A 25,278-nucleotide genomic window follows, 5' to 3' on the forward strand; every position below is an offset into this window, starting at 1 on the left:
GCTGTATAATAAATTTTGCTGGGTGTAAACTCATTAAGGTGGTGGGATATAATTGGTTACATAATCATGTTACAATATGACAGGTTTCAGAGTAACAGCGGTGTTAGTCTGTATTTGCAAAAAGAAAAGGAGTACTTGTGGCACCTTAGAGACTAACCAATTTATTTGAGCATAAGCTTTCGTGACTACAGCTCACTTCATCGGATACAATATGTTAGGATCGGTTAGTTAAATTTCAGGAAAATGATTGGTTAAGGTATAACTAAGCAGAACTCAGGTTTTACAATATAGTCTGCAGTCAATCAGGAAGTGGGAGTGGGGGGGGAAATGGGAACAGGGAATGGGAGTGGGGAACTTGGAATCATGTTTGGCTAAGGGCAGGAATGGGAACAGGGACACAGGTGTAAGGCTCTGTGGTGTCAGAGCTGGGAAGGAGGATACTAAGGAAGGAAACTGGAATCATGCTTGCTGGAAGTTCACCCCAATAAACATCGAATTGTTTGCACCTTTGGACTTTGGGTATTGTTGCTCTCTGTTCATGCGAGAAGGACCAGGGAAGTGAGTGGGTGAAGGAATAAGCCCCCTAACACCCACATCCATGCTGCTCCCAAGATCAGCATTAATAGGAGCACTGGTGTTCCCAAGAGCCAGGTGCTACCAGATTAAAAATGGATTGTTGACCCTGGGATGGAGAGTTTGGGGACCAGAACCTTTCAGTTCTGGGAGGAACTGAACTGCTTCTTTTGAAAAGAATAAAAAATAAACCAATTACAAGAGGGAAAAAAACATTTATTTGAAAATAGTCCCCGCACATTTCTGCCAAGAAGAGCTCTACAAAAATAATTCTCTAAAGAGAAAATTCTGAATAATCACAAGACGAACAACATTGACCCTCCTCAAAAACTGCAGGATCTCAGAGGGCTTTGAAAGCCACGCAGTCTGCTTTTGGGATGGGGAAAACAGAGCATTGTGAGAAACCTCCCCCCCACCCCACCCCGTCACTATAGTGACCCCTCCAGAACAACTGGAGCATCAGGAGAGCGCTGCCCCTTCATCCACTCAGTAACTGAGCACTCCAGCCCTTGACAATTTAAACAGCAGGACAAAGGCAAGCAGAGCAGAGTAAGGGAACTTGCGGAGAAGTCATCCAGCTGGGGAGAATCCTGAGGGGTGGTTTAGTTGCCGTAGTTAAAGCCATAGTTGTTCTTGTTTTGGTTCCCCTGTTGAATTGTTTGCGAGACGGCCACAGCTCCTGTTGCCACGAGGACAATGATCAGAATCACTGTCAAGATGCTCAGTACCAGGACCGCGATGTTCAGGCACTTGGCAGTCTTGCCATAGCTTCCTGCTCCATTGGCGTCACCCAGAACTTTGCGATCTCTGGCCTGCGGGGAGGAAGGGGAAGTAATAAGGGTAAAGAGTGAAATGCTTGAGGCACCAAGACCTGCTTCTCAGGGCGGCTGTGAACTTGCGGCTCTCAAGACTTTGGTGGAAGTTCTGGGTGCTCATCAACTCTCAATATCCGTCTCCAACTAGCCAGTGCTGCTGGCAAGCAGAGGTGTGGGGGGAAATGAACAGAGTGACTCCTGACACTCTGCACATCTGAGACCTCCCCACTCTGTGACTTTAGCTTCCCCTTGGGCCCTGAACTCTCCTCTCTTCATATTTCCTATGGAACTGCCTCTCGCTCTCTCTGCGACCTCGCCCATGTGCTCCACTGCCTTTACAGCCCCTCAGCTGAAATCCTCCTCCCCAGAGGTTCTCATCTCCCCTAACCTTGATTTCCAGCAACTCCTCTGTGGCCTCCCTTAGCCCCATCCCTCAAGATGCCAACACGTGTTTAACCACCCTACCTGCCTGCTCACATGCCCCAAGAAGCACACATGGATCTTCTGCACCCTCAGAACTGCCCCTCTCTTTCCAGATTAAGTTCCAAGTTGCCCTCCTTGTTTTTAAGTCTCTCCATAGATTTGCTGTAGCCAATTTCACCAGCTCTCTCACTCCCTCTCATCCTGCCCACTCCTTTCAGTCTTCTAGCAGCTTGTCTTTCGCCTTGCAGAGAGACAAGGCGGGTAAGGTAATACCTTTTATTGGGCCAAATTCTGATGCCAAAAGAGACAAAGTCGTACATTCCACCAACTTCTGTTGGGCCATTAAAAAAAATATGACCTCACCCACCTTGTCTCTTATATCCTGGGACCAACAGAGCTACACCACATTTACACACAGTCTGGACATTTTCAGTAGGGAGAAACCTTATGGCTGAATTACCCATTTATTCACTACTGTATATTATGTCTTTATCTCATTGTTTAATTTATTCCATGGAGCGCCTGGACATGCACAGTTGTCAAGGCGTGCAGAATTCAGACAGAGAAGTCCAGTGACATGTTAATTGCACTGCCCAAGAGAACCAGCAGAGCTCCAGCACTGCCAGGCAAAAACAGGCAACCAGTAAATTCAATCACAGAAGGGGCCTTTATGAAGTCCAGCTTCCTGCAGCACAGAGAATTTCACCCAACAATCCCTGCATTTAACCAACAATTTGTGGTTGAAATAGACCCTACTTCCCAGTTCTCTCAGGAGAGAACTTTCCTTTATTCTTTCTTTCTTTCCATTATTAGGGATTTATCTATTTGGGATAGGATTCCAGAATCAGGTAGCGTGTGACTTTAAAGCAATATAGTTCTAGTGGAATAGCTCCGTGTGCATGCTCTTATTTCAGAATATTTGCCATCGTGGATTCATGGTGTAAGAAACGTGTAAGGGACAGTGTCGCGTTTGTAAAAGTAAATATTCCTAGGAGTGCATACTTAGTAGAAGGTAAGGGGTATATTATGTGTGGGTAGCGAGCAGGTAGAGGCGGAGATTAAAGAGGAATCTTTATAGTTTAAAGCACCAAAAATGTAACTCAATCGGTCAGTTCTAATGGGACATCAATGTCACCACTTTATATACATTGCTTATAGAGAGCATCACTGTGTCGCTAGGCCAACACCTTCTGCATGCACAGGCCCTACCAGTTAAGAGGAGTACTCCACTGCTTCCCTCCTCCTCTCTGGACTTAAAATAAAATAAATGTAATTTACATCTGGACTATACAAGACTTTAAAACATTCAAGACCGGTGAAAGACATGATGACTAATTGTCTTGGGGCGGGGGGAGGGAGAATTCCTGCAGTCTTCTGGGGTTGACCTGGACCTGGCTACTGTTGTCAAAATTAAAGCCCACTGTGCTTCTGAATGAGAGCATCCATACATGGGTTTATGGCAGTGTAACTTGTGTGAGTTAACATCACACCTTTAGCATCACACCGTGTAGACAAGCCCTTATTAGTAAAGGGAAGCAACTAAGGGAAATTAGGGGGGGAGGCCTCTTAATGCCTTTAGTTTAAAATGCTTTAACTGGTTTTCCCATGACACCCACACATATAGGGGGTTGCAGACATTTAGATACAAATACCGCCCCAAAGTGCAGCAGAACGAAATATGCAACGTGCCTAAAAGGTGGATTGAAATTAAAATATGCAATTAGAAGTATAAACAATTCAGTTGAAAAGTCAACATTTAAGTATGCAACAAACAAAGTACCAGATGTGTAAAGGGTGCGCTTTAGTGTTTGCAGGATGGGGGGTTACTTACAGAAATAAGGATTTTTTAATAAATTTGCAATTACAAAGGGTGGGAGGTCAGGGAAATCCCATGTTACTGGAAGTCCAAAATGGTACTGAACTCTATAGCAAAGTACAACCATTTTAAGTATATGGATTCCTTGGGAAAGGTAACAGCAAAAATATGAAGCCAGGGCAACCTAAAGGCTCTGAAACAGAAAGCAGGGCTGTCCTTAGGCATAGGCAGCTGCAGAGGGCATGAAAATTTGGGGCACCCCTGGGTCTTAGAGTCCACTCTCCCACCCTTCCTATCCCTGTTCTGACCCTTCCTGCGGCTCCCACAGCTAGCTGCTGCAGCCTGGTGAGTCTTCCTCTGGAGGGGATCTAGTAACTTAAAAGTGAAAAAGCCTTCCAGCCTGCCAGACCTATTAGCACAACATTGAAACTGTTAAAGAGTCATTCAAGTGGTAATGAAGCCAATTTACAGGCATTTGCCAACCCCAAGGTACATACTGTCAGTTTCCAACTTTACTGACAAAACCAGTTATGCATTACGGTAATATTTACTCAGACTGCGTTAGGGCTAGTCTACGCTGGCAATGTTAAAGCGTTGTGACTCCGTCACCGTGAGGCGGGCCGGGCGGCTCAGTATCTTTTGCTGCCTCATCCCTACCCCTCCCCACCGGGCTGTGAGCCTGGGCTGCTGGTCCGGCATAGTGGCACCAGTTTAATAATACAGCGTAGGGCCCCATAAATCCTAAGGACGGTCCTAACTGAAAAGCACATTAAAAGACCCCAAAATTGTTCTTTTTTAATTTAATCAAGTTTAGGTGCATAACTCATGATTTTTGCATTCTTGGCTGTCAACTTATCGTGGGGTTCTAGGTTTAAACAAGTTACAGTAGAAGTTTGCCTTTGAGAAGGATTTCCTGCAAGGTAGCACAGTGCCCTTAGAGCCTGAATTTTAAAAATATTGCAGCGACTCGTGGGATTTTCAGACGCATGTGGGTGCTTTCAATCTTAAGGAAAATCTGGCCAGTAGTGGGGACCCTTTTCCAAGAACTAGGGTGCTTGATAGAGGTAAAACAACAGTTGACAAAGGCAATCCCCATTGGAGGATCAAAGGCCACTGAAGAAGTTTTTACACCAACCCCAGAAACCAGTCAGCCTTGAAGGCATATGATCCCAGAATAAACTTGTGTTATAAAAACAAAATGGCATTAAAAACTGTAAATTAACTGTAAAATTGCAATATACACAGGAAATGTTACACTAGACCAGAGGTGGGCAAACTATGGCCCGCGGGTCGGACCGTCCTGCCCTGCCCTTGAGCTCCCAGCCGGGGAGGCTAGCCCCCGGCCCCTCCCCTGCGGTCCCCCCTCCCCTGCAGTCATGTGCAGCTGGCTCCATCTGGGCAGCAGGACTGTGAGCTCCTGCCAATCTGATTGGCATGTGGGGGGTGCGGGCGAAGCGGTGGTGCGTGCGGGACGGCAAGAGGGGTTGGGGTTTGGATAGGGGTCACGGCAGTCCGGGAACAGGAGGAATGGATAGGGGGTGGGTTCCCGGGGGGCCCGTCAGGGGTGTGGATAGGGGTCGTGGGGGCATTGGATAGGTGTGGGAGACCCGGGGGGCCTGTCAGGGGTGTGGATAGGGGTCAGGGCAGTCAGGGGACAGGAGCAGGGGGGCTTGGATGGGGGTGGGGTCTCAGGGGGGCAGTTAGGGGCAGGGCATGCCGGGAGGGGGCAAACAGGGACAGGAAATGGTAGGGGGCGGATAGGGGGTGTGGCCCAGGCTCTTTGGGGAGGCACAGCCTTCCCTACCCAGCCCTCCATACAGTTTCGCACCCCGATGTGGCCCTCGGGCCAAAACTTTTGCCCACCCGGGGCTAGACGCTCTGTACAATGTGATTGCTGAAGCTCCGAGCGACTGTTCCTATTTTCAAAGCTTATTTGCTATTAAAAATACAAATTAAACAGCGCAATGACATCCCTCCGCGCAACGTTACCAGAGGGAAAATGGCAGGCGGTGCTGACCGTAATAACAAGGGCATTTTAAAAAAACAAATAAATGTACAGGAGTGAAACTGTATTCCCAGTGGATTACAAGAAAAGGAGTCCAGGTCAGGGACTCACACCCTCGGGGCGGACAATTTTGCAAACCGCTAGGAGGCTTTCTGCGGCCACACAGCTGAGAAGAAAAGGAGGACTTGTGGCACCTGAGAGACTAACCAATTTATTTGAGCATGAGCTTTCGTGAGCTACAGCTCACTTCATCGGATGCATGCCGTGGAAACTGCAGCAGACTTTATATACACACAGAGATCATGAAACAATACCTCCTCCCACCCCAGCTGAGGAGGGATCACTTGCAACGCTGCTAACAGGCCCGGCAAAAATGGTAAGGTTTCGGGTGGGGTCGCCTGTAAAATCCGTCTGTGATGCAGGTCTCCGTTGGCCGCTCCATCCATGGTTTCCGAGCGGGAGGAGCAGCCTTTAAGATCGCAGCCCCGGGAAGCCGGTGCCCAGCCCTGCCTGGCTGCCCCGCACCTGGGGACTCGCCTCCCCCGCCCCGGGCCGGGCACCTGTCACTCGCGGGCAGCGCCCCTGGCCCCGGAGCCGCCCGGGCTCACCTTGAAGGAGAAGACCAGAGCCATGAAGCCGAGGCAGCAGACGTTGCAGAAGACGGTGTTGAAGAGCGACCAGAGCACGAAGTCGCGGGGCGGCTCCTGCCCGGGGCCGCTCTGCCCGGGGCCGCTCTGCCCGGGGCCGGTGTAGGGGTAGGAGTACGGGGGAGCCGAGGCGCCCTGCCCCATCTTGCCGCCGTCGCGGGGCTGCAGGTCGAGGCTCACACCGGGATCCATGGCGAGGGCTCTGGCCGCTCCGGAGCGGGGGCTCCAGATATGCCGCGCGGGGTGGGGCCGGCGGGGGCGGAGCTGGGCCGGCGCGGCGGCCGGGGGCAGAAAAGGGGGGAAACGAAACTCACTCCGGAGCCCGGGGCAGGTTGCGGAAGGGCGCCCCACGGCGGGCGCTGCAGGGGCAAGGGTGTTGTAGGGCAGGGTGGAGAACAAGCCGCGATTCCTTTAAAAGCATCCAAACAGCTGGGGGTTGTTGTTTTTTTAATTATTATTATTATTTAAATCGGATTTTGGTTTTTTGATAAAATCCTTTTTGAGGGAAAAACCCTATCTCGAGACAGTTTTAAGTAAGGTACATTCCAGCTCAAAGAGATCTCATCACGGAATCGGGATTCTAAATTCTGAGGCTCTCAGAGGAGACAATATATTCGGGTAATGTTTAAGAAAAGTTTTTATAAATGAGTTCCAATAGTTCTTGGATTAGGGACCCAATCTTATGGGGAGCCAGATGCTTCTGTATAGATTATTTAGGTTAATCTTTCTATCTACCCAATGGGACTCAGTGCTCAGTCTAGAAAATACCATCAGAGATGCTTAGTTTTGCAGTTCTCAAACTGTGGATTTGTGTCTCCAGAGGTAGCATGCTTCTTACCAGCAAAAATGTTTTAAAATAAGTAAACAATATAGAGAGGTGAGGAATAACAGACCTCAACCCCTATTGTCCCTCTGCAAATCTGTGTACACAGAGTCAATCCCTGACCTCTCTCTAAAAGTGCAAAGTTTCAAAAAGTTCAATGAATAGAAGATTGTTGGGGGCAGAATAGATCTGGACAAGGAGAAGAAGTCTGGAGATAAATGTGAGAAGGGAGGGACAGGCAGTAGAAACAAAAGTGAAACTGTTTGAGCTGCATATTCCAGAAGTCTTGAGGTCTTTCTGAGGGTAGCCTTTGTTGATTTGAGATCTACCAGACCATTCTCTCGCTAGAGGGGAAAACCGATAATGGTACGGGCAGCAGTTTGGGAATAAGAACCGTTCAAGAAATACGTGCTTGCTGATGATGTTTTAAAGAAAGTCACACCAGTGAACTCTTAGAATCATAGAAGATGAGGCTTGGAAGAGACCTCATGAGGTCATCTAGTCCAACCCCCTGCTTAAAGCAGGACCAATCCCCAACTAAATCATCCCAGCCAGGGCTTTGTCAAGCCGGGCCTTAAAAGCCTCTAGGGATTGCGATTCCACCACCTCCCGAGGTAATCCATTCCAGTGCTTCACCACCCTCCTAGTGAAATGGTGTTTCCTAATATCCAACCTAGACCTCCCCCACTGCAACTTGAGACCATTACTCCTTGTCCTGTCATCTTCTACCACTGAGAGCAGCGTAGCTCCGTCCTCTTTGGAACCGCTCTTCAGATAGTTGAAGGGTGCTATCAAATCCCCCCTCATTCCTCTCTTCTGCAGACTGACACAGTTGGCAACGGGCTTTGTTGCAAGGATAGGTTCCTGGGTTAGTGGTTCTGTTGTGTGGTATGTGGTTGTTGGTGAGTATTTGCTTCAGGTTGCGGGGCTGTCTGTAGGTAAGGACTGGCCTGTCTCCCAAGATTTGTGAGAGTGTTGGGTCATCCTTCAGGATAGGTTGTAGATCCTTAATAATGCGTTGGAGGGGTTTTAGTTGGGGGCTGAAGGTGACGGCTAGTGGCGTTCTGTTATTTTCTTTGTTAGGCCTGTCCTGTAGTAGGTGACTTCTGGGAACTCTTCTGGCTCTATCAATCTGTTTCTTCACTTCTGCAGGTGGGTATTGTAGTTGTAAGAAAGCTTGACAGAGATCTTGTAGGTGTTTGTCTCTGTCTGAGGGGTTGGAGCAAATGCGGTTGTATCACAGAGCTTGGCTGTAGACGATGGATCGTGTGGTGTGGTCAGGGTGAAAGCTGGAGGCATGTAGGTAGGAATAGCGGTCAGTAGGTTTCCGGTATAGGGTGGTGTTTATGTGACCATCGTTTATTAGCACTGTAGTGTCCAGGAAGTGGATCTCTTGTGTGGACTGGACCAGGCTGAGGTTGATGGTGGGATGGAAATTGTTGAAATCATGGTGGAATTCCTCAAGGGCTTCTTTTCCATGGGTCCAGATGATGAAGATGTCATCAATATAGCGCAAGTAGAGTAGGGGCTTTAGGGGACGAGAGCTGAGGAAGCGTTGTTCTAAATCAGCCATAAAAACATTGCCAACTGTGCCCACATATCTATTCAGGGGACACCATCACAGGGCCTAATAATATCAGCCACACTATCAGAGGCTCGTTCACCTGCACATCCACCAATGTGATATATGCCATCATGTGCCAGCAATGCCCCTCTGCCATTTACATTGGTCAAACTGGACAGTCTCTACGTAAAAGAATAAATGGACACAAATCAGATGTCAAGAATTATAACATTCATAAACCAGTCGGAGAACACTTCAATCTCTCTGATCACGCAATCACAGACATGAAGGTCGCTATCTTACAACAAAAAAACTTCAAATCCAGACTCCAGTGAGAAACTGCTGAATTGGAATTCATTTGCAAATTGGATACTATTAATTTAGGCTTAAATAGAGACTGGGAGTGGCTAAGTCATTATGCAAGGTAGCCTATTTCCCCCTGTTTTTTCCTACCCCCCCCCAGACGTTCTGGTTAAACTTGGATTTAAACTTGGAGAGTGGTCAGTTTGGATGAGCTATTGCCAGCAGGAGAGTGAGTTTGTGTGTGTGTGTGTGTGTTTCCGGGGGAGGGGGGTGAGAAAGCCTGGACTTGTGCTGGAAATGGCCCACCTTGATTACCATGCACATTGTAGGGAGAGTGGTCACTTTGGATGAGCTATTACCAGCAGGAGAGTGAGTTTGTGTGTGTATGGGGGTGGGGGTGGGGGTGAGAAAATCTGGATTTGTGCTGGAAATGGCCCAACTTGATGATCACTTTAGATAAGCTATTACCAGCAGGACAGTGGGGTGGGAGGAGGTATTGTTTCATGGTCTCTGTGTGTATATAATGTCTTCTGCAGTTTCCACGGTATGCATCCGATGAAGTGAGCTGTAGCTCACGAAAGCTCATGCTCAAATAAATTGGTTAGTCTCTAAGGTGCCACAAGTATTCCTTTCCAGTTCCCTCAGTCTCTCCTCGTTAAGTCACGTGCCCCAGCTCCCTAATCATTTTTGTTGCCCTCTGCTGGACTCTTTCCAATTTTGTCCACATCCCTTCTGTAGTGGGGGGACCAAAACTGGACACAGTACTCCAGATGTGACCTCACCAGTGCCGAATAGAGGGGAATAATCACTTCCCTCGATCTGCTGGCAATGCTCCTACTAATACAGCCCAATATGCCGTTGGCCTTCTTGGCAACAAGGGCACACTGTTGACTCATATCCAGCTTCTCGTCCACTGTAATCCCCAGGTCCTTTTCTGCAAAACTGCTGCCGAGCCATTCGGTCCCTAGTCTGTAGCGGTGCGTGGGATTCTTCCTTCCTAAGTGCAGAACTCTGCACTTGTCCTTGTTGAACCTCATTAGATTTCTTTTGGCCCAATCCTCCAATTTGTCTAGGTCACTCTGGACCTTATCCCTACCCTCCAGTGTATCTACCTCTCCCCCCAGCTTAGTGTTATCTGTGAACTTGTTGAGGGTGCAGTTCATCCCATCATCCAGATCATTAATAAAGATGTTGAACAAAACCAGCCCCAGGACTGACCCCGGGGCACTCTGCTTGATACTGGCTGCCAACTAGACACCGAGCGTTGATGACTACCCATTGAACCCAACAATCTAGCCAGCTTTCTATACACCTTATAGTCCATTCATCCAATCCATACTTTTTTAACTTACTGGCCAGAAAACTGTGGGAGACCGTATCAAAAGCTTTGCTAAAGTCAAGATATATCACATCCACTAATTTTCCCATATCCACAGAGGCAGTTATCTCATCATAGAAGGCAATCAGGTTGGTCAGGCATGACTTGCCCTTGGTGAATCCATGTTGACTGTTCCTGATCACCTTCCTCTCCTCCAAGTGCTTCAAAATGGATTCCTTGAGGACCTGTTCCATGATTTTGCTGGGGACTGAAGTGAGGCTGACCGGTCTGTAGTTCCCTGGGTTCTCTTTCTTCCCTTTTTTAAATATGGGCACTATATTTGCCTTTTTCCAATTGTCCGGGACCTTCCCCAATCGCCACGAATTTTCAAAGATAATGGCCAATGGCTCTGCAATCAGATCAGCCAACTCCCTCAGCACCCTTAGATGCATTAGATCTGGACCCATGGACTTGTGCATGTCCAGCTTTTCTAAATAGTCCTTAAAGTGTTCTTTCACCACTGAGGGCTGCTCACCTCCTCCCCATACTGTGTTGCCCAGTGAGGCAGGCTGGGAGCTGACCTTGTCTCTGAAGACTGAAGCAAAAAAAGCATTGAGTACTTCAGCTTTTTCCACATCGTCTGTCACTAGGTTGCCTCTCCCATTCAGTAAGGGTCCCACACTTTCCCTGACTTTCTTCTTGTTGCTAACGTACCTGTAGAAACCCTTCTTGTTACCCTTCACATCCCTTGCTAGCTGCAACTCCAGCTTTGCCTTAGCCTTCCTGATTATACCTCTGCATGCTTGAGCAATATTTTTATACTCCTCCCTAGTCATCTGTCCAAATTGCCACTTCTTGTAAGCTTCCTTTTTGAGTTTAAGATCACCGAAGATTTCACTGTTAAGCCAAGCTGGTCGCCTGCCATATTTGCTATTCTTTCTGCACATTGGGATGGTTTGTTCCTGCACCCTCAATAAGGCTTCTTTAAAATACCGCCAGCTCTCGTGGACTCCTTTCCCCCTCATATTAGCCTCCCAGGGGATCCTGCCCATCAGTTCCCTAAGGGAGTCTAAGTCTGCTTTTCTGAAGTCCAGGGTCCATATTTGGCTACTCTCCTTTCTTCCTGTTGTCAGGATCCTGAACTCAACCATCTCATGGTCACTGCTGCCTAGGTTGCTACCCACTTCTGCTTCCCCTACCAATTCTTCCCTGTTTCTGAGCAGCAGGTCAAGAGGAACGTGGCCCCTAGTTGGTTCCTCCAGCACTTGTACCAGGAAGTTGTCCCCAACACTCTCCAAAAGTTTCCTGGATTGTCTGTGCATTGCTGTATTGCTCTCCTCATCTACCTCATCTTCTGATCCAGTGGTCTATAGCATATGTCCATCACAACATCACCCTTGTTGCTTTCACCTCTAAATTTAACCCAGAGACTCTCAATAGGCTTTTCTCCAGTTTCACACTGGAGCGCTGAACAATCATACCACGCTCTTACATAAAATGCAACTCCTCCACCTTTCCTCCCGTACCTGTCCTTCCTTAACAGTTTATACCCATCCATGACAGTGCTCCAATCATGTGAACTGCCCCACCAAGTCTCTGTTATTCCAATCACATCATAGTTCCTTGATTGTGCCAGGACTTCCAATTATTCCTGCTTATTTCCCAGGCTTCTTGCGTTCATGTACATACACCTAAGATAACTAGCCAATTGCCCTACTTTCTCAGTATGATTCAGGAGGCTTCCCATCTTGTACCCTCCTCCCTGTGTTTCCTCCTAGTATCCCACTTCCCCACTTACCTCTGGGCTTAGGTCACCATCCCCTGGCAAACCTAATTTAAAGCCCTCCTCACTAGGTTAGCCAGCCTGCCTGCGAAGATGCTCTTCCCTCTCTTCGTTAGGTGGATCCCATCTGGTGGAACTGGTGGAAGTCACGTAAGCACATGGGTTCAGAAACTGTTGAAGTGATAATCTCACTTTTAACAGCAGTAGCTTCTTCTGCCAGTGTAGAAAGAATATATTCATTCCAAACTGAGAAATCGTTTGGGACCTGAAAAAGCAGTAAAGCTTGTTTTTCTTTTCCAGATTATGAACAAACAGGAAAATGAAGGTGAAGACGACTGAGTTAGCTGCAGAAGCCAATATTGTAAGTTTCTCATGCTGACCTGGCGGATATAGTTGATTTTTTTTTTTTAATATTTCATTTAACTATTTCGGTTAAAAACAATTTTAACAAAAACAAACCTGATTTTAAAAAACTTGAATGTTTAAATTCAAAAAATCATATGCTTGTTTTGTTAAAATATTATATGTTTGCTGTTGAAGAAAAAATTCAGAATACATAATATTGTTGTTTTAGTTAAATAAAGCAATTTAAATGTCTGTCTGGTGATGTTCTCCTCTTAATACAGCATGGCAAGAAAATCCTCCAAATATTAATAATTAACCTGTTGAACTGGAGATCGTTCACCTCCCACTGACTTCATAAATATCTGCTTCAATTACCTTTGGTAAAAGAAATATCAAACAATCATTCATTTTCTGATATAGCTGTAAAACTAATCTGAAAAGTTTTCAAAATAAATTACATTAACAATGTATAGTGTGTACCTTCTAAAAATGAAACCTACATCTATCTCTGAGTTGTGAAGAATATGTATTAAGGTTATAACAACCAATAAGAATGCACTTTTATTTAGATATCCATGATTAAATCGAGTCTTCCTGACTAGTGATTTAAATCAAATCCACCCTGTTGTCAGGGCTAAGGAGGAGCTCTGCCCTGGGTTATGTGACTGCCTCTCCCGCTCTGGATCTTCCTTCTGCAGCTGCCCCCTTTGCAGGCATCTCTCTGCCTGGAGAGCTCCTCTAGGGCAGTGATTTTCAAACTTTTTTCTGGCGACCCAGTTGAAGAAAATTGTTGATGCCTGTGACCCAACAGAGTTGGGGATAAGGGGTTTGGGGTGTGGGAGGGGCTCAGGGCTGGGGCAGGGGATTGGGGTGCGAAAGGGGGTCAGGACTCTGGGCTGGGGAGTGAAGGCTCTGGGGTAGGGCTGGGGACGAGGGGTTTGGAGTGCAGGAAGGGGCTCTGGGTTTGGGGGTGCTCAGGGGTGGGGCAGGGGATTAAGGTGTGGGCTTGGGGCATGGGCTTACCTTGGGCGGCTCCAGGTCAGCGGCGCAGAGGGGTGCTAAGGCAGGCTTCCTGCCTGTCCTGGCACCGCGGACCGCACTGTGTCCCGGAAGCGGTCAGCAGCAGGTCCGGCTCCTAGGTGGAGGCACGCAAGCAGCTCCGCGTGGCTCTCGGCCACAGGCACCGCCTCCCCCGAGCTCCCATTGGCCAGTTCCCAGCTAATGGCAGTGCGGAGCTGGTGCTGGCGGCAGGGGGAGCACACGGAGCCCCGTGCCCCACCCCGCCTAGGAGCCGGACCTGCTGCTGGCCACTTCCGGGGCGCAGCGCGGTGTCAGAACAGATAGGGACTAGCCTGCCTTAGCCGGGCAGCACCACCGACGGGACTTTTAACGGCGCAGTCGGCAGTGCTGACCAGAGCTGCCACGACCCAGTGCCTGACATTCTGCGACCCAGTACTGGGTCGCGACCCGCAGTTTGAAAACCACTGCTCTAGGGTAAGGGTGACCATATGTTCTGTTTTGGCCAGGACAGTCCCTTTTTAGGCCCTGTCCCAGGCTTCCCAATGTTTTTAACAAAACTGGGCGTTTGTTTCCAATTGCTCTGCCAACTGATCATCAGTTGGCAAGAGCAAATGGGACAAATGCCCGGTGTTGCCAAAAAAGTGGGGTGGGAACCTTAGCGGGCCGCAGAGGAATGTGCGGGGTGTGGGAGGGGGCAAGTGGCAACACCAGCCCTGTGGTGGAAGGAAGGCTGGGGGGAATGGCTCGGGCTGACCTGCCCCACATGCAGGGGGCAGAGGGGGCCTTGAGCAGCCCAGTGTGCAGGCAGGTGCTGGGGGCCTTGGGCAGTGTGGGGGGCTTGGATCACCCGCTCCGCATGCACGAGCAGCGGGGGAGCTTGGAGGACCAGCCCCATATGCAGGGGGTAAGGGGTTTGCATGGAGGAGGGGGATTGCGGGTAGGTGGCGGGATGGGGGTGGGCTCAGGCTGGCCCCAGATGCTGGTGAGGAAGGGGATCTCAGGCCAGCACTGTGCTGGTGGGAGGCAGGGAGGGCTCAGGCCGCCCCAGTCGGGGGGCATGAGGGGAGAGGCTCCGGCTGGCCCTCTGGGAAAAATATGGCCACCCTATCTATGTGACCACCCCCTCTTCAGCAGAGTCCCAGGGCTCCTTTGTGGCCACCCCCCCCCCACCCCCCAAGCCAGCTCTGGCACATGTAAGAACAAAGCAAGGGAGGGTTGCTTTACGGTGTGTGCTAATTCCAGCTAGGCGTTCGCCTTCCTGCTACTTCTGCATAAGTTACGGTTTCCATTGCAGTACGCTCACTCGCCATGTCTAACAGCCCCCAGCACCTCTAACTGAGCCCTGAAATCTTTTGAATAAATTGAAACCCACATGGTTTCTACTTGAGTGTTATTCCCTGTGCACACTGGGAACTGACAATGCGGCAGCTGACCTAAACAGTAACCAATGCCAAGGCCAATGTCTCATGCACACTGATAGGCCCTGTTTGTTTTACAACATCTGAAAACAATTTGATCTGTTCCAGCCAGAGACCTGTGCCTCAGGCCGGCCGACAGAAGTGAGAGCCATGTGCAACTCAGGGGGAGTCATTTGTCAGAAGAGAGACTCAGAAAAGGGGTAAAAAGTTAAAATAGAAAAAAATCTCCCCCCAGAAGTGAAGGGAATTGGAGAAGCACTCAGGAATGATTAGCGTGCTGGATGGACCGATTGATCAGGAGAGGTTGAAACACCGTCATCGGCCATGTCTTCAGCACAGTTCCATAGAAATTGTTGGAGCTTCACCAATTGGCACCAGCTGAAGATCTATCTTGGCTAACTGATAATGATTAAAGAAGGGCTAGAGCTGCCTAGATAGTTAAAAACACAGCCCTGCTGGGCTCCAAGGAGAATCCAGCTCATTCTCATTCCCCTGAAAGGATGTATGAGAACTGGAGGAGGGTAAGGGACCCTGGGGGCTCTAAATGCATATGAAGGAGCCCTCATTCCACCCCAAGAATAACTGAATGGGCAGGTCAGTGGGTTCCATCAGAGCCTCTTGAAATATCAGTGGATAAACTGCGTCTGAGAGCCAAGCCTCTGAGGCCAGATCCTCAGCTGGTGTAAATTGCTAAGGCTCCATTGCTTTTAATGGAGTGTTACTGATTTACTAGCGCTGAGGATCTGACCCCTTCTGTCTCAGCCCTCCAAATGCCTCAGAGTTTGTAGCTAGAGAAGTCCAAGCCCTGGAAACAGAGAAGGCAGGGGGTTTGGCGCAGCCTCGCAGGGATATGTGTGGGCTGGATTTTCAGTAAGTTCTTGTTTAGTCTGAGCTGCTAAATCTATTGTTCTTCGTTACAGATGGCAGAGTTTGGGCCCTTTCTCCAGGGAAACGTGAACAATGTATCCTTTTTCCAGGTGCTGTGCTCAGTTCTCAGTTTTGCATAAGCATGTGCTCACTGAATTAAGTGAACCCCCTTTGCTTCCCCTCTCCCCCCACAAGTCCCACCTCGGGGTTTACCCCCAGAGCCAATGGGCTCGGCTGGCCTCTTGCTCCTTCATAGAATCATAGAATCATAGAATATCAGGGTTGGAAGGGACCCCAGAAGGTCATCTAGTCCAACCCCCTGCTCGAAGCAGGACCAATTCCCAGTTAAATCATCCCAGCCAGGGCTTTGTCAAGCCTGACCTTAAAAACCTCTAAGGAAGGAGATTCTACCACCTCCCTAGGTAACGCATTCCAGTGTTTCACCACCCTCTTAGTGAAAAAGTTTTTCCTAATATCCAATCTAAACCTCCCCCACTGCAACTTGAGACCATTACTCCTCGTTCTGTCATCTGCTACCATTGAGAACAGTCTAGAGCCATCCTCTTTGGAACCCCCTTTCAGGTAGTTGAAAGCAGCTATCAAATCCCCCCTCATTCTTCTCTTCTGCAGGCTAAACAATCCCAGCTCCCTCAGCCTCTCCTCATAACTCATGTGTTCCAGTCCCCTAATCATTTTTGTTGCCCTTCGCTGGACTCTCTCCAATTTATCCACATCCTTCTTGAAGTGTGGGGCCCAAAACTGGACACAGTACTCCAGATGAGGCCTCACCAATGTCGAATAGAGGGGAACGATCACGTCCCTCGATCTGCTCGCTATGCCCCTACTTATACATCCCAAAATGCCATTGGCCTTCTTGGCAACAAGGGCACACTGTTGACTCATATCCAGCTTCTCGTCCACTGTCACCCCTAGGTCCTTTTCCGCAGAACTGCTGCCTAGCCATTCGGTCCCTAGTCTGTAGCTGTGCATTGGGTTCTTCCGTCCTAAGTGCAGGACCCTGCACTTATCCTTATTGAACCTCATCAGATTTCTTTTGGCCCAATCCTCCAATTTGTCTAGGTCCTTCTGTATCCTATCCCTCCCCTCCAGCGTATCAACCACTCCTCCCAGTTTAGTATCATCCGCAAATTTGCTGAGAGTGCAATCCACACCATCCTCCAGATCATTTATGAAGATATTGAACAAAACCGGCCCCAGGACCGACCCTTGGGGCACTCCACTTGATACCGGCTGCCAACTAGACATGGAGCCATTGATCACTACCCGTTGAGCCCGACAATCTAGCCAGCTTTCTACCCACCTTATAGTGCATTCATCCAGCCCATACTTCCTTAACTTGCTGACAAGAATACTGTGGGAGACCGTGTCAAAAGCTTTGCTAAAGTCAAGAAACAATACATCCACTGCTTTCCCTTCATCCACAGAACCAGTAATCTCATCATAAAAGGCGATTAGATTAGTCAGGCATGACCTTCCCTTGGTGAATCCATGCTGGCTGTTCCTGATCACTTTCCTCTCATGCAAGTGCTTCAGGATTGATTCTTTGAGGACCTGCTCCATGATTTTTCCAGGGACTGAGGTGAGGCTGACTGGCCTGTAGTTCCCAGGATCCTCCTTCTTCCCTTTTTTAAAGATTGGCACTACATTAGCCTTTTTCCAGTCATCCGGGACTTCCCCGGTTCGCCACGAGTTTTCAAAGATAATGGCCAATGGCTCTGCAATCACAGCCGCCAATTCCTTCAGCACTCTCGGATGCAACTCGTCCGGCCCCATGGACTTCCCCCCCTTCCCCCCCCCGGCCACATCCTTAGCTCCAAACCCACATACAGCATGGCCCCCCCACATGGCTGCCTGCAGAGGGCAGCACAGGGCAGCCCTAGGTATGGGGCAGCCCAGCTGGCCCCCCCTGGGGAGATGCAGTTCTGCCTTGGTACGGACAGAGACAGAGCCGGTGGCTCCGGTAGAGTAACATGACATCTCAATATTATCAGGACCATCCCCATATTAGGGGTTTTGTCTTATATATGCAACTATACCCCACCCCCAAAAAAGTGTCTAGAAATAGCAAGTGTGAAAAAATCAGGTCACCCTAGGCTCCGGGGGATGGCAGCAGATCAGGAAAATGCAAGGCAGAGCCACGGTAGGTGGAGCAGAGGAAACAAAACTCTGCTGAAGGCTCAGGATGTGTGTGGGGTGGGGAATGAGGGGGGAGGGGGGAGAAAGAGATGCCCAGAGTTGGGGAGACGCAGGTGGGGTGTGGCAATGGGCCCTGGGGATCCAGAGTGGGCTGGATTGGCAGGATCGGGGCATTTGGGGTAAGGGGGGTTCTCACCTTGATGGAGCAGGTCAGTGCAGGGCAGCCCAGGCAGGTGGTCTCATGGCACAGCAGGACATTGCAGAGGGACCAGAGCACAAAGTCCATGGTCTGCTAAGTTGGAAGCCCTGCGCGGGGTTGGGGTAGGGCGCAATCGGGCCCTGGGGCTGCTCACGGCCTGTACCTTGGACTCCATGCAGGGGTGGTGTGGGGGCAGAGTGCAGGCAGCTCTGGAGGAGGGGCTGTGGAGCCCAGGTTAGGTCAGGAAACTAAACTAAACAGAGCCAGGCCCTATATACCCCTACTGCCCCCAGGAGGGATCTTCCTCCTCCCTTCCCCAGCTGGACCTGCCCCTGCTCCACCCATCCACCCCTGATAGGCTGGCCACAAGCAGAGAACAGAAGACCCGAGGTACACCAATGCCAGAGGCCCTCACAATGGCAGGGAATTGATGAGGTGAAATATACCCAGATAATCTGGCACGTGACCTGCACCCACACACTGCAGAGGAAGGTCAAAACCCCGCAAGGTCTCTGCCAATCTGACCTGAGGGAAAATTCCTTCCCAATTCCAGATATGGCAATCTGTTAGACCCTGGACATAAATGACCCAGCCAAGGCCCTGAGAGAGAGAATGCTTGATTTCACCTCCAACCTACCTAGTGTCCCATCTCCAACTGGGGCCATCCCTTCAGAGGAAGGAGATCCAAAATTAATAATAATAATAATAAAAATTAATAACACCTCCCAGAATACACTGTGGGGGAGAATTGCTTCCTCAGTGGCTGGCTGAAATCCTGAGGTATGAGCTATAGGAACATAGGCCATAAACCAGAAGTGAGTGTAATGTTCCCCTCTGGTGTTATCCAGACCAGTGATCTGCTAGGTCACTCCAGTCCTTGACTCTGAGAGCCAGCCTTACCCTGCTCTGCTGTGAGAACCCCCACTCTTGGGGTTGTTCACACACAGCATCTGGCATGTAAGTTGCTCCTTGGATTGTGCAACCAAATGACACTAACCAATATCTCCGGCCCCAGACACAACCCTAGGAGCCTCTGTCTTGCAGTGTCCAGTTATACCCGCTGTACACTACAAGTTTATATGAGTTCATCAATTTAACAAATAAATTGATATGTATGAGGCTTGTTATCCCAAGGGGAGTCTCTGACATGCTTCAAACCAAACGCACTGCTTCAGGTCGAATAAACAAACAGATTTATTAACTACAAAAGATAGATTATAAGTGATTATAAGTCAAAACATAACAAGTCGGATTTAGTCAAATGAAATAAAAGCAAAACGCATTCTAAGCTGATCTTAACACTTTCAATGTCCTTACAAACTTAGATGCTTCTCACGACAGGCTGGCTGGTTGCTCTTCAGCCAGGCTCTCCCCTTTGATCAGCACTTCAGTCACTTGGTGGTAATGTCTGTAGATGTAGGTGAAAGAGAGAGGAAGAGCATGGCAAACGTCTCTCCCTTTTATCATGTCCTTTCTTCCCTCTTGCCTTTGCCCCCCCCTTCAGGGTCAGGTGAGCATTACCTCATTGTAGTCCCTTCTGATCAAGGTAAGGGCGGTGACTAACTTGAGAGCCCAACAGATCTTTTGTTGCTGCCTAGGCCAGTGTCCTTTTTTCCTGTGAGGCTGGGCTGGGTTTGTCCCATACATGCCCTGATGAGGTGTGAACTGCCCCTCTGCTCTTGGAGAATTTTGCCTGCATCTTTTTAAGCCATGAGGACACATTTTCAGCCTCATAACTATATACATGAAATTACAACCTATAACATTACTATAATAACAATGCTCAGTGCATCATGAGCCTTTCGAAGACACCTGACATGACAAACTTTGCATTAGACATCACACAAACATATTATAAGGATGAACATGGGGGTGTAGGGTGTTCCCACGAGGTACAGAATGTCACACCACCCTACTCCACTGGGTCCCAGCCCAGGGCCCTAGCAGATCCTCGCTGCCCTCAGCCTCCTCAGTTGGCAATGCACTACGCAGCTCAGTGGCTGGTCTGGGATCCAACAGAGAGCACAGCAAATCTGCCTCCTCCCCTGTCTCAGCCACAGATGAGTTACAGGGCCCAGCTTTTATCTTTCTGTTCCGCCTTTCTGTCCCGCCCTCTGTGCTTCCAGTGTGGAGGGAGGGGGTTGGCTCTGCTCACCAGGGGGGTAGGTCAAAGGCAGCGTGTGAACCGCCTGTTTGAGGAGGCTCAGTCTCCCCTGGCCTGCAATACCCAGGGTGGGTAATGGTCCCTCCCTCTCAGGACCGGAGGGAGGCCACTTGGACTCATTACGGGGTAGTATTTAATCAAGCTGGAGCCAGGCAAGAACAAGAATAAGCTCTTATTTCAGAACCCCAAGAGCTGAAGGATGATGGATCTAGGGATTTGGTTTGACCCATTATAGAGGAGGGCCAGACAAAAAATTCCAGTCAGCATGCAAGCTCCCCTCCCCACTCTTTGGCTGGAGGGTGGGAATTCCAATTTAGCTTTCTGGGAACAGCTGCTGCACAAACCATCTATTCAAACATTGGGTGATCTTTTTCAGTTTAACCTTAACTCGGAATGTCCTGGCTCTCCTCGTTGAGAACTGAACTGTTCTTCCAGGATGTTGACATGCTCCCAAGTGTAACATGCTCTGACCCTTAACTCCATCTTAAGGAAATTTTGGTCAAGGAATTTGTTTAGTTTTTCATGAACTGACAGGAAGTGTGTCGTCACAGCTGGGTCACTGCTTCCCACCTCCTGCAGAGCTTTGTCACTCCAAATGTTCTTCCTCCCCTCCCCCTTATATTTCCTAATGAAATCCATGAGGAAGGGAGGGCCATAGTTCTGAGCCATGCTCATGGCTTCTACACTCACTCATCCCAAGTTCACCCTCCAGCACACCAACCCACTGATCTGACAGCTCTGCCGGCTGCCGTCAGCCACAGCTGCTCCTGCGGTGCTCACACACTCCAGAGAGTTTCCTTTTTGTCACCACCAGTGTAATAATTGGGCAGACAAACTGACCCCACTTGTGAGCGCCACCGTGAAAAGTGAGTTAAAGGTCATTAAATGTCACAGTGAGCCTAGAATAATAAATGTTGGTGGGAAAAGGTGCCAGAGGGAGACAGCCAGACCGAACTAGTTCAAAGGAAAAGGCAAAGGGATGTAATTCAAGGAGAGTGCGAAGATCACGCCTGGTAAACAAGAGGCGTGTGGAACTGGAAATCAATGCCCCAATATTGGCAGGTCAGACATCCAACCGAACTGGTGGGCAGAATAACGAGGGGATGGGCGATCCCACCAATCACACCCCGTTAGGGTCCTCCCAATGGGGCTAGGGAGGGAGGCATTGAGTAGAGGTGAGGCAAGCACACTCACTGATTGAACAAAAGGGAAGGTGCAGGGTTCATCCAGATGGCTGCCACCCCCACCATTTCCTGGGACCCAGCCTGACACCCTTGTTCCATTCTCATCCTCATTCTGAGACGTTCTGACCAGAGCAGGACACAGAGAAGGGACCCAGCTGACACCATCACCTGCATGGGCTTTGGCTAAATCCCGTCCCTCACCTGGGTGTGAGACTTTGTCTTTCCCCCTTCCTCCCATGTGTCCTTTTCCTTCCCTACCTTATGTCTTCTCTTGCCAATCCCTCTCCGTTTTCCTTCTGTCTAATGGAAGCCTGACTTCGTTTGCCAGGCCTGCCTGTTCACAACACTGCTGGGACCAGACAGAGGCTACTAAATGCAGTGCCCTGAACAGCCGGATAAGGTACAAGTTTGCCAAGTCTCAGTGGCTGCTGAGACCACGTGCTGTGTTTTTCCAGCAGTGAGGTTGAAAGTGAAAAATCAACAGCAGCAACCAAAGCTGCATTTTCTCTCTCTGCTGTTCTTCTTTTTCCCCTTGCATGGGACTTGTTTTGTCGTGAAGCAAACAGGATCTGACATTAACAAGAGCTCCAGCTCATGTCAGCTAACTTTCTCTCTTTTCCACAGAGCTCAGTTATTATTTTCCAGACCAGGGGTTCTCAAAATAAAAATGTTGGTGGCCTCAGAGTGCAGCCATCCATTCTTGCTGGTGGTTGCTCTGACAATTTTTCCTAAAGTACTTAATGAACTTTAGGAGAAACAAATAAATATGCACATATACACGTCCAAATCATTGTAATTAATGTAGGGTTTGGGGCTGGTTTGTTTGTTTTAGAAGACTCAAAGATAATGTACAGTTGTCTCTATTCTTTACTGGACGTATCGAGAATAGAAATACAAAGAAGGTGCTTTGCACCTTCTTGTCTTTTTTGTTGTTGGTTCTTTTGCATTTTTTTATTTTACTGGCTAGCTAGTAAGTCTGCTGCTGTGAAAAGTGATCCTTGTCTGTTAATATCTCTTTTCACAGCCTCCCAGCTAGCTACTAGGTCTGCTGTGAAAAGTGACATTAACAAATATACAAATATCAATTTTCACAGCAGACTTCTCAGCCCCAACTCCTGGGGACAAATTAAGCCCAAGATGTGGAGGTGGGGAGGGAGGCAGCAGGGGTCGGGGCAATGGGGGAGGGGGTGAACCCGGGGTTGGCACCCCCACCACATGGCTGGGGGATGGAGCTTACCGCCGCTTGGATGGAGCCTGAAGCCCGCCACCCCACGATGGAAACCTGACCACACCACACCTGGAAGGTGGGGAACTCACTGGCTGCCTGCTCCTCCAGTGTTTGTTTCTCCAAAGGGGGGCAGGGTCCAACCCCTGCTGGTAGCCTCCGGGGAAGGGGCCGCTCCCCCCCCCCCCCCCCCGTAATCACTATCCAGGAGGCTGTGGCCTCAAGAAAAGGCTCAGCGGCTGCATTTGAGAAATGCTGATCTGAGTAACTGTCAGACAAGGGCTAGGGCAAGGGAGGTGGTCCTTCTAAAGACTCTCCTGCTAAAGGGAACAAGGGATGTTGTTAGGACGAAAGCCTTACTTAATGCTTTACATTTTAATTGTTTGTCCTTCTTTTGCTGCATCTCCAATAAAGTGTTAAAAGAATGTGTTGCCATCAGGGCCGTACCTAGCCATTTTGGTGCCCTACGCAGGCCCCCCATGGGGGTGGGCTGTGTGGGGCCACAGGCCTCCGCAGGGGGCGGTAAAGGGGCGCTGGCCACTGCCTGCGGGAAGTGGAGTGACCTGGCCCCAGCCTGCTCTGCTCCCCTGGCTCCCAGGCTTAAGGTGGGGGTCAGGGGGAAACGGCCCCCCAGCACTCGCCAGCAGCGTGGCTGGTAGCCAGGGGAGCAGAGCAGACTGGGGCCGGCCGCCGCTGGTAAGTGCAGGGAGCCCGACCCCTGCTGCAATCCTCAGGGGAAGGGCTGGCTGGAGTGGGGGCAGGGCAGGGGCGGAGCAGGGGCGAGAAGAGGCGGGGCTGAGGCGTAACAGGGGCGGGGGCCATGGGGAAGAGCGGAGCAGGGGCTGGGGCTGCACACAGCTGTGTAGGGCACCAGGAAATTCCTATGCAGCTGTGTACTTTGCATATGGGTAGGGACGGCCTTGGTTGCCATGGTGCCAAGCTGGCCGTGGTCTCTGTATGCCAAACCATAAACCTTGTGTTGAGTTAGACACAAGTGGGGCCATGTTAACACCTTTGGGACCCTATATGCCATCTAAATGAATACACCACCACCAAGTTGCAGTGAAGGGGCTGAGTCTGTTACCCCCAAAATTAGACTTTTGACACCCCGCCATAGCCTGCCTAACTCAATTTATTAATTTGTCTGTTTTGGTAGGTAAAAGGGTGGCCCGCTCTCGAGGATTTGCCAGGCTTTTACCGCGGGTTTCTGTCCGCCCTTTGGAGGACTCCCTGGAACAGACTACCTCTGTTGACCCTTGGAAGGACATGGATACAGCATTCCACTCAAAGGATTGACATCCAGCCAGTATTCTTCGAAAACAAAATTATTCTTTATTTAGCACAATATTCCCTAATACAACAAATTTATTAAACGAACAAAGAATCCATACATTTTCTTAACAAGGCATAACTTCTGCTAGCACAGGTACATACCAAAGTATTCCAAATTGTGATATCAGACCATTGAAACAAGAGCTTCAAGTGGTTACATTCCATATGGAATGGCCAGTCACACACAGAATGCTGACAGCAAATCCTTAAACACTGACATTATAACAAACCTCCAGCTTTCTTATCCCATGCATACGTTATACTTTATATTAGAATCGCCATGCTTACCTGACCGCTGTCTTCCTTTCCCTTTGAATAGTCCTGCTCTGTCAATGGTATCATTGCCACGGCTGCTTCGTTGCCACTGCTTGCCTTTCCTTCAGCGATTTTAGCCCTTTTTTGTTTTCTACCTCTTTGGTCTTTTCTTTTGATGATGCTTCTATTACTCCCACTCACACTGACAGGCAAACACAGACTAAATGAAGCCTGTCAGCTACCTTCCTTCTACACAGATTTTGACCTATTGGGATTGCTTACTTTTACAGTCCCACCACCAATCAGGTTTAAGCCCTCTATCTGTCAATCAAAGCTGGACCTGATTAAAGACCTGTGTTATGCTTTAACTGACCCCTCTCTTCAGGGTTTGGGAGTGACTGGGATGATTTAGTTGGGGTTGGTCCTGCTTTGAGCAGGGGGTTGGGCTAGATGACCTCCTGAGGTCCCTTCCCACCCTGAGATTCTAGGATTCTATGATTCTGTGACCTTTGTTTCACTTCAGCCTGCCTGCTTGCTATTGGCCGAATCGCTCCCAGACCTCCATTTTGGATTTCTCTGTGACTGCTGGTGACTGCCATTTGGTTATCGCCAGCCACAACCACCTAAACTGTAAAATATTAAACCTCTATGATTATAAACAACTACCCATATCTAAGTGTAGCCAAACACTAGGCTTTACTGGCACCACTCTCCTTGGTATTAAATTACCCAAGTTGAATGTCGTTTTCTCCCGGCTTCAGCTAGTGGTGGCAGCCCAGCGCTCTTAGTGCTGGATTCCTTACGCAGCACAGAGCAGCTGAAAAAGCTCCTGTATCAAGTCCTGTGGAGCTCCACAGAGCTGAAGGAGAGAGAGAGACATCAGGGGGTAAAGGACAGGGTTTGGGACTCTGTGATGCCCATTTGTGAGGCACCTCACCACCACCTGTCCTTAGCATGAGGAAGTCTTTTTGTGCATCAGCTCCCAGATACCACCAGCCTCTGTCAGCACGAGCATGAACGGCCAGGCCGCCGCAGACCTCGC

At 49.3% G+C, this 25,278-nt stretch overlaps 1 protein-coding gene and 1 long non-coding RNA gene across 2 annotated transcripts; one reads left to right on the forward strand and one right to left on the reverse strand.

Moving 5' to 3' along the window:
• Window positions 1–768: 768 nt before the first annotated feature.
• Window positions 769–6,507, reverse strand: LOC140912514 (dispanin subfamily A member 2b). The gene is made up of 2 exons (XM_073347007.2): window positions 6,241–6,507; window positions 769–1,385 (listed from the first exon to the last, which is right to left on the reverse strand). Exons 1-2 carry the CDS (start codon window positions 6,469–6,471, stop codon window positions 1,176–1,178), a joined length of 441 nt encoding a protein of 146 aa, XP_073203108.2. The 5' UTR covers window positions 6,472–6,507; the 3' UTR covers window positions 769–1,175.
• On the forward strand, window positions 5,404–24,227 carry LOC140912515 (uncharacterized). Its single transcript, XR_012159300.2, has 4 exons — window positions 5,404–6,008; window positions 12,371–12,431; window positions 15,774–15,830; window positions 23,806–24,227. It is a non-coding gene; the product is annotated as an uncharacterized LOC140912515 (long non-coding RNA).
• The last annotated feature ends 1,051 nt before the right edge of the window (window positions 24,228–25,278 follow it).

This window comes from Lepidochelys kempii, chromosome 6 (assembly GCF_965140285.1).
Source record: "Lepidochelys kempii isolate rLepKem1 chromosome 6, rLepKem1.hap1, whole genome shotgun sequence".
In the NCBI taxonomy this organism is placed as follows: domain Eukaryota; kingdom Metazoa; phylum Chordata; order Testudines; family Cheloniidae; genus Lepidochelys; species Lepidochelys kempii.

Excerpts from the sequence above, each read along its gene's own strand:
- LOC140912514 (XM_073347007.2), bottom strand. The coding sequence starts at position 6,471 with ATGGATCCCGGTGTGAGCCTCGACCTGCAGCCCCGCGACGGCGGCAAG. Across the intron at positions 1,386-6,240 it reads CTCTGGTCTTCTCCTTCAAG|GCCAGAGATCGCAAAGTTCT; the intron begins GTGAGCCCGGGC and ends TCCTCCCCGCAG.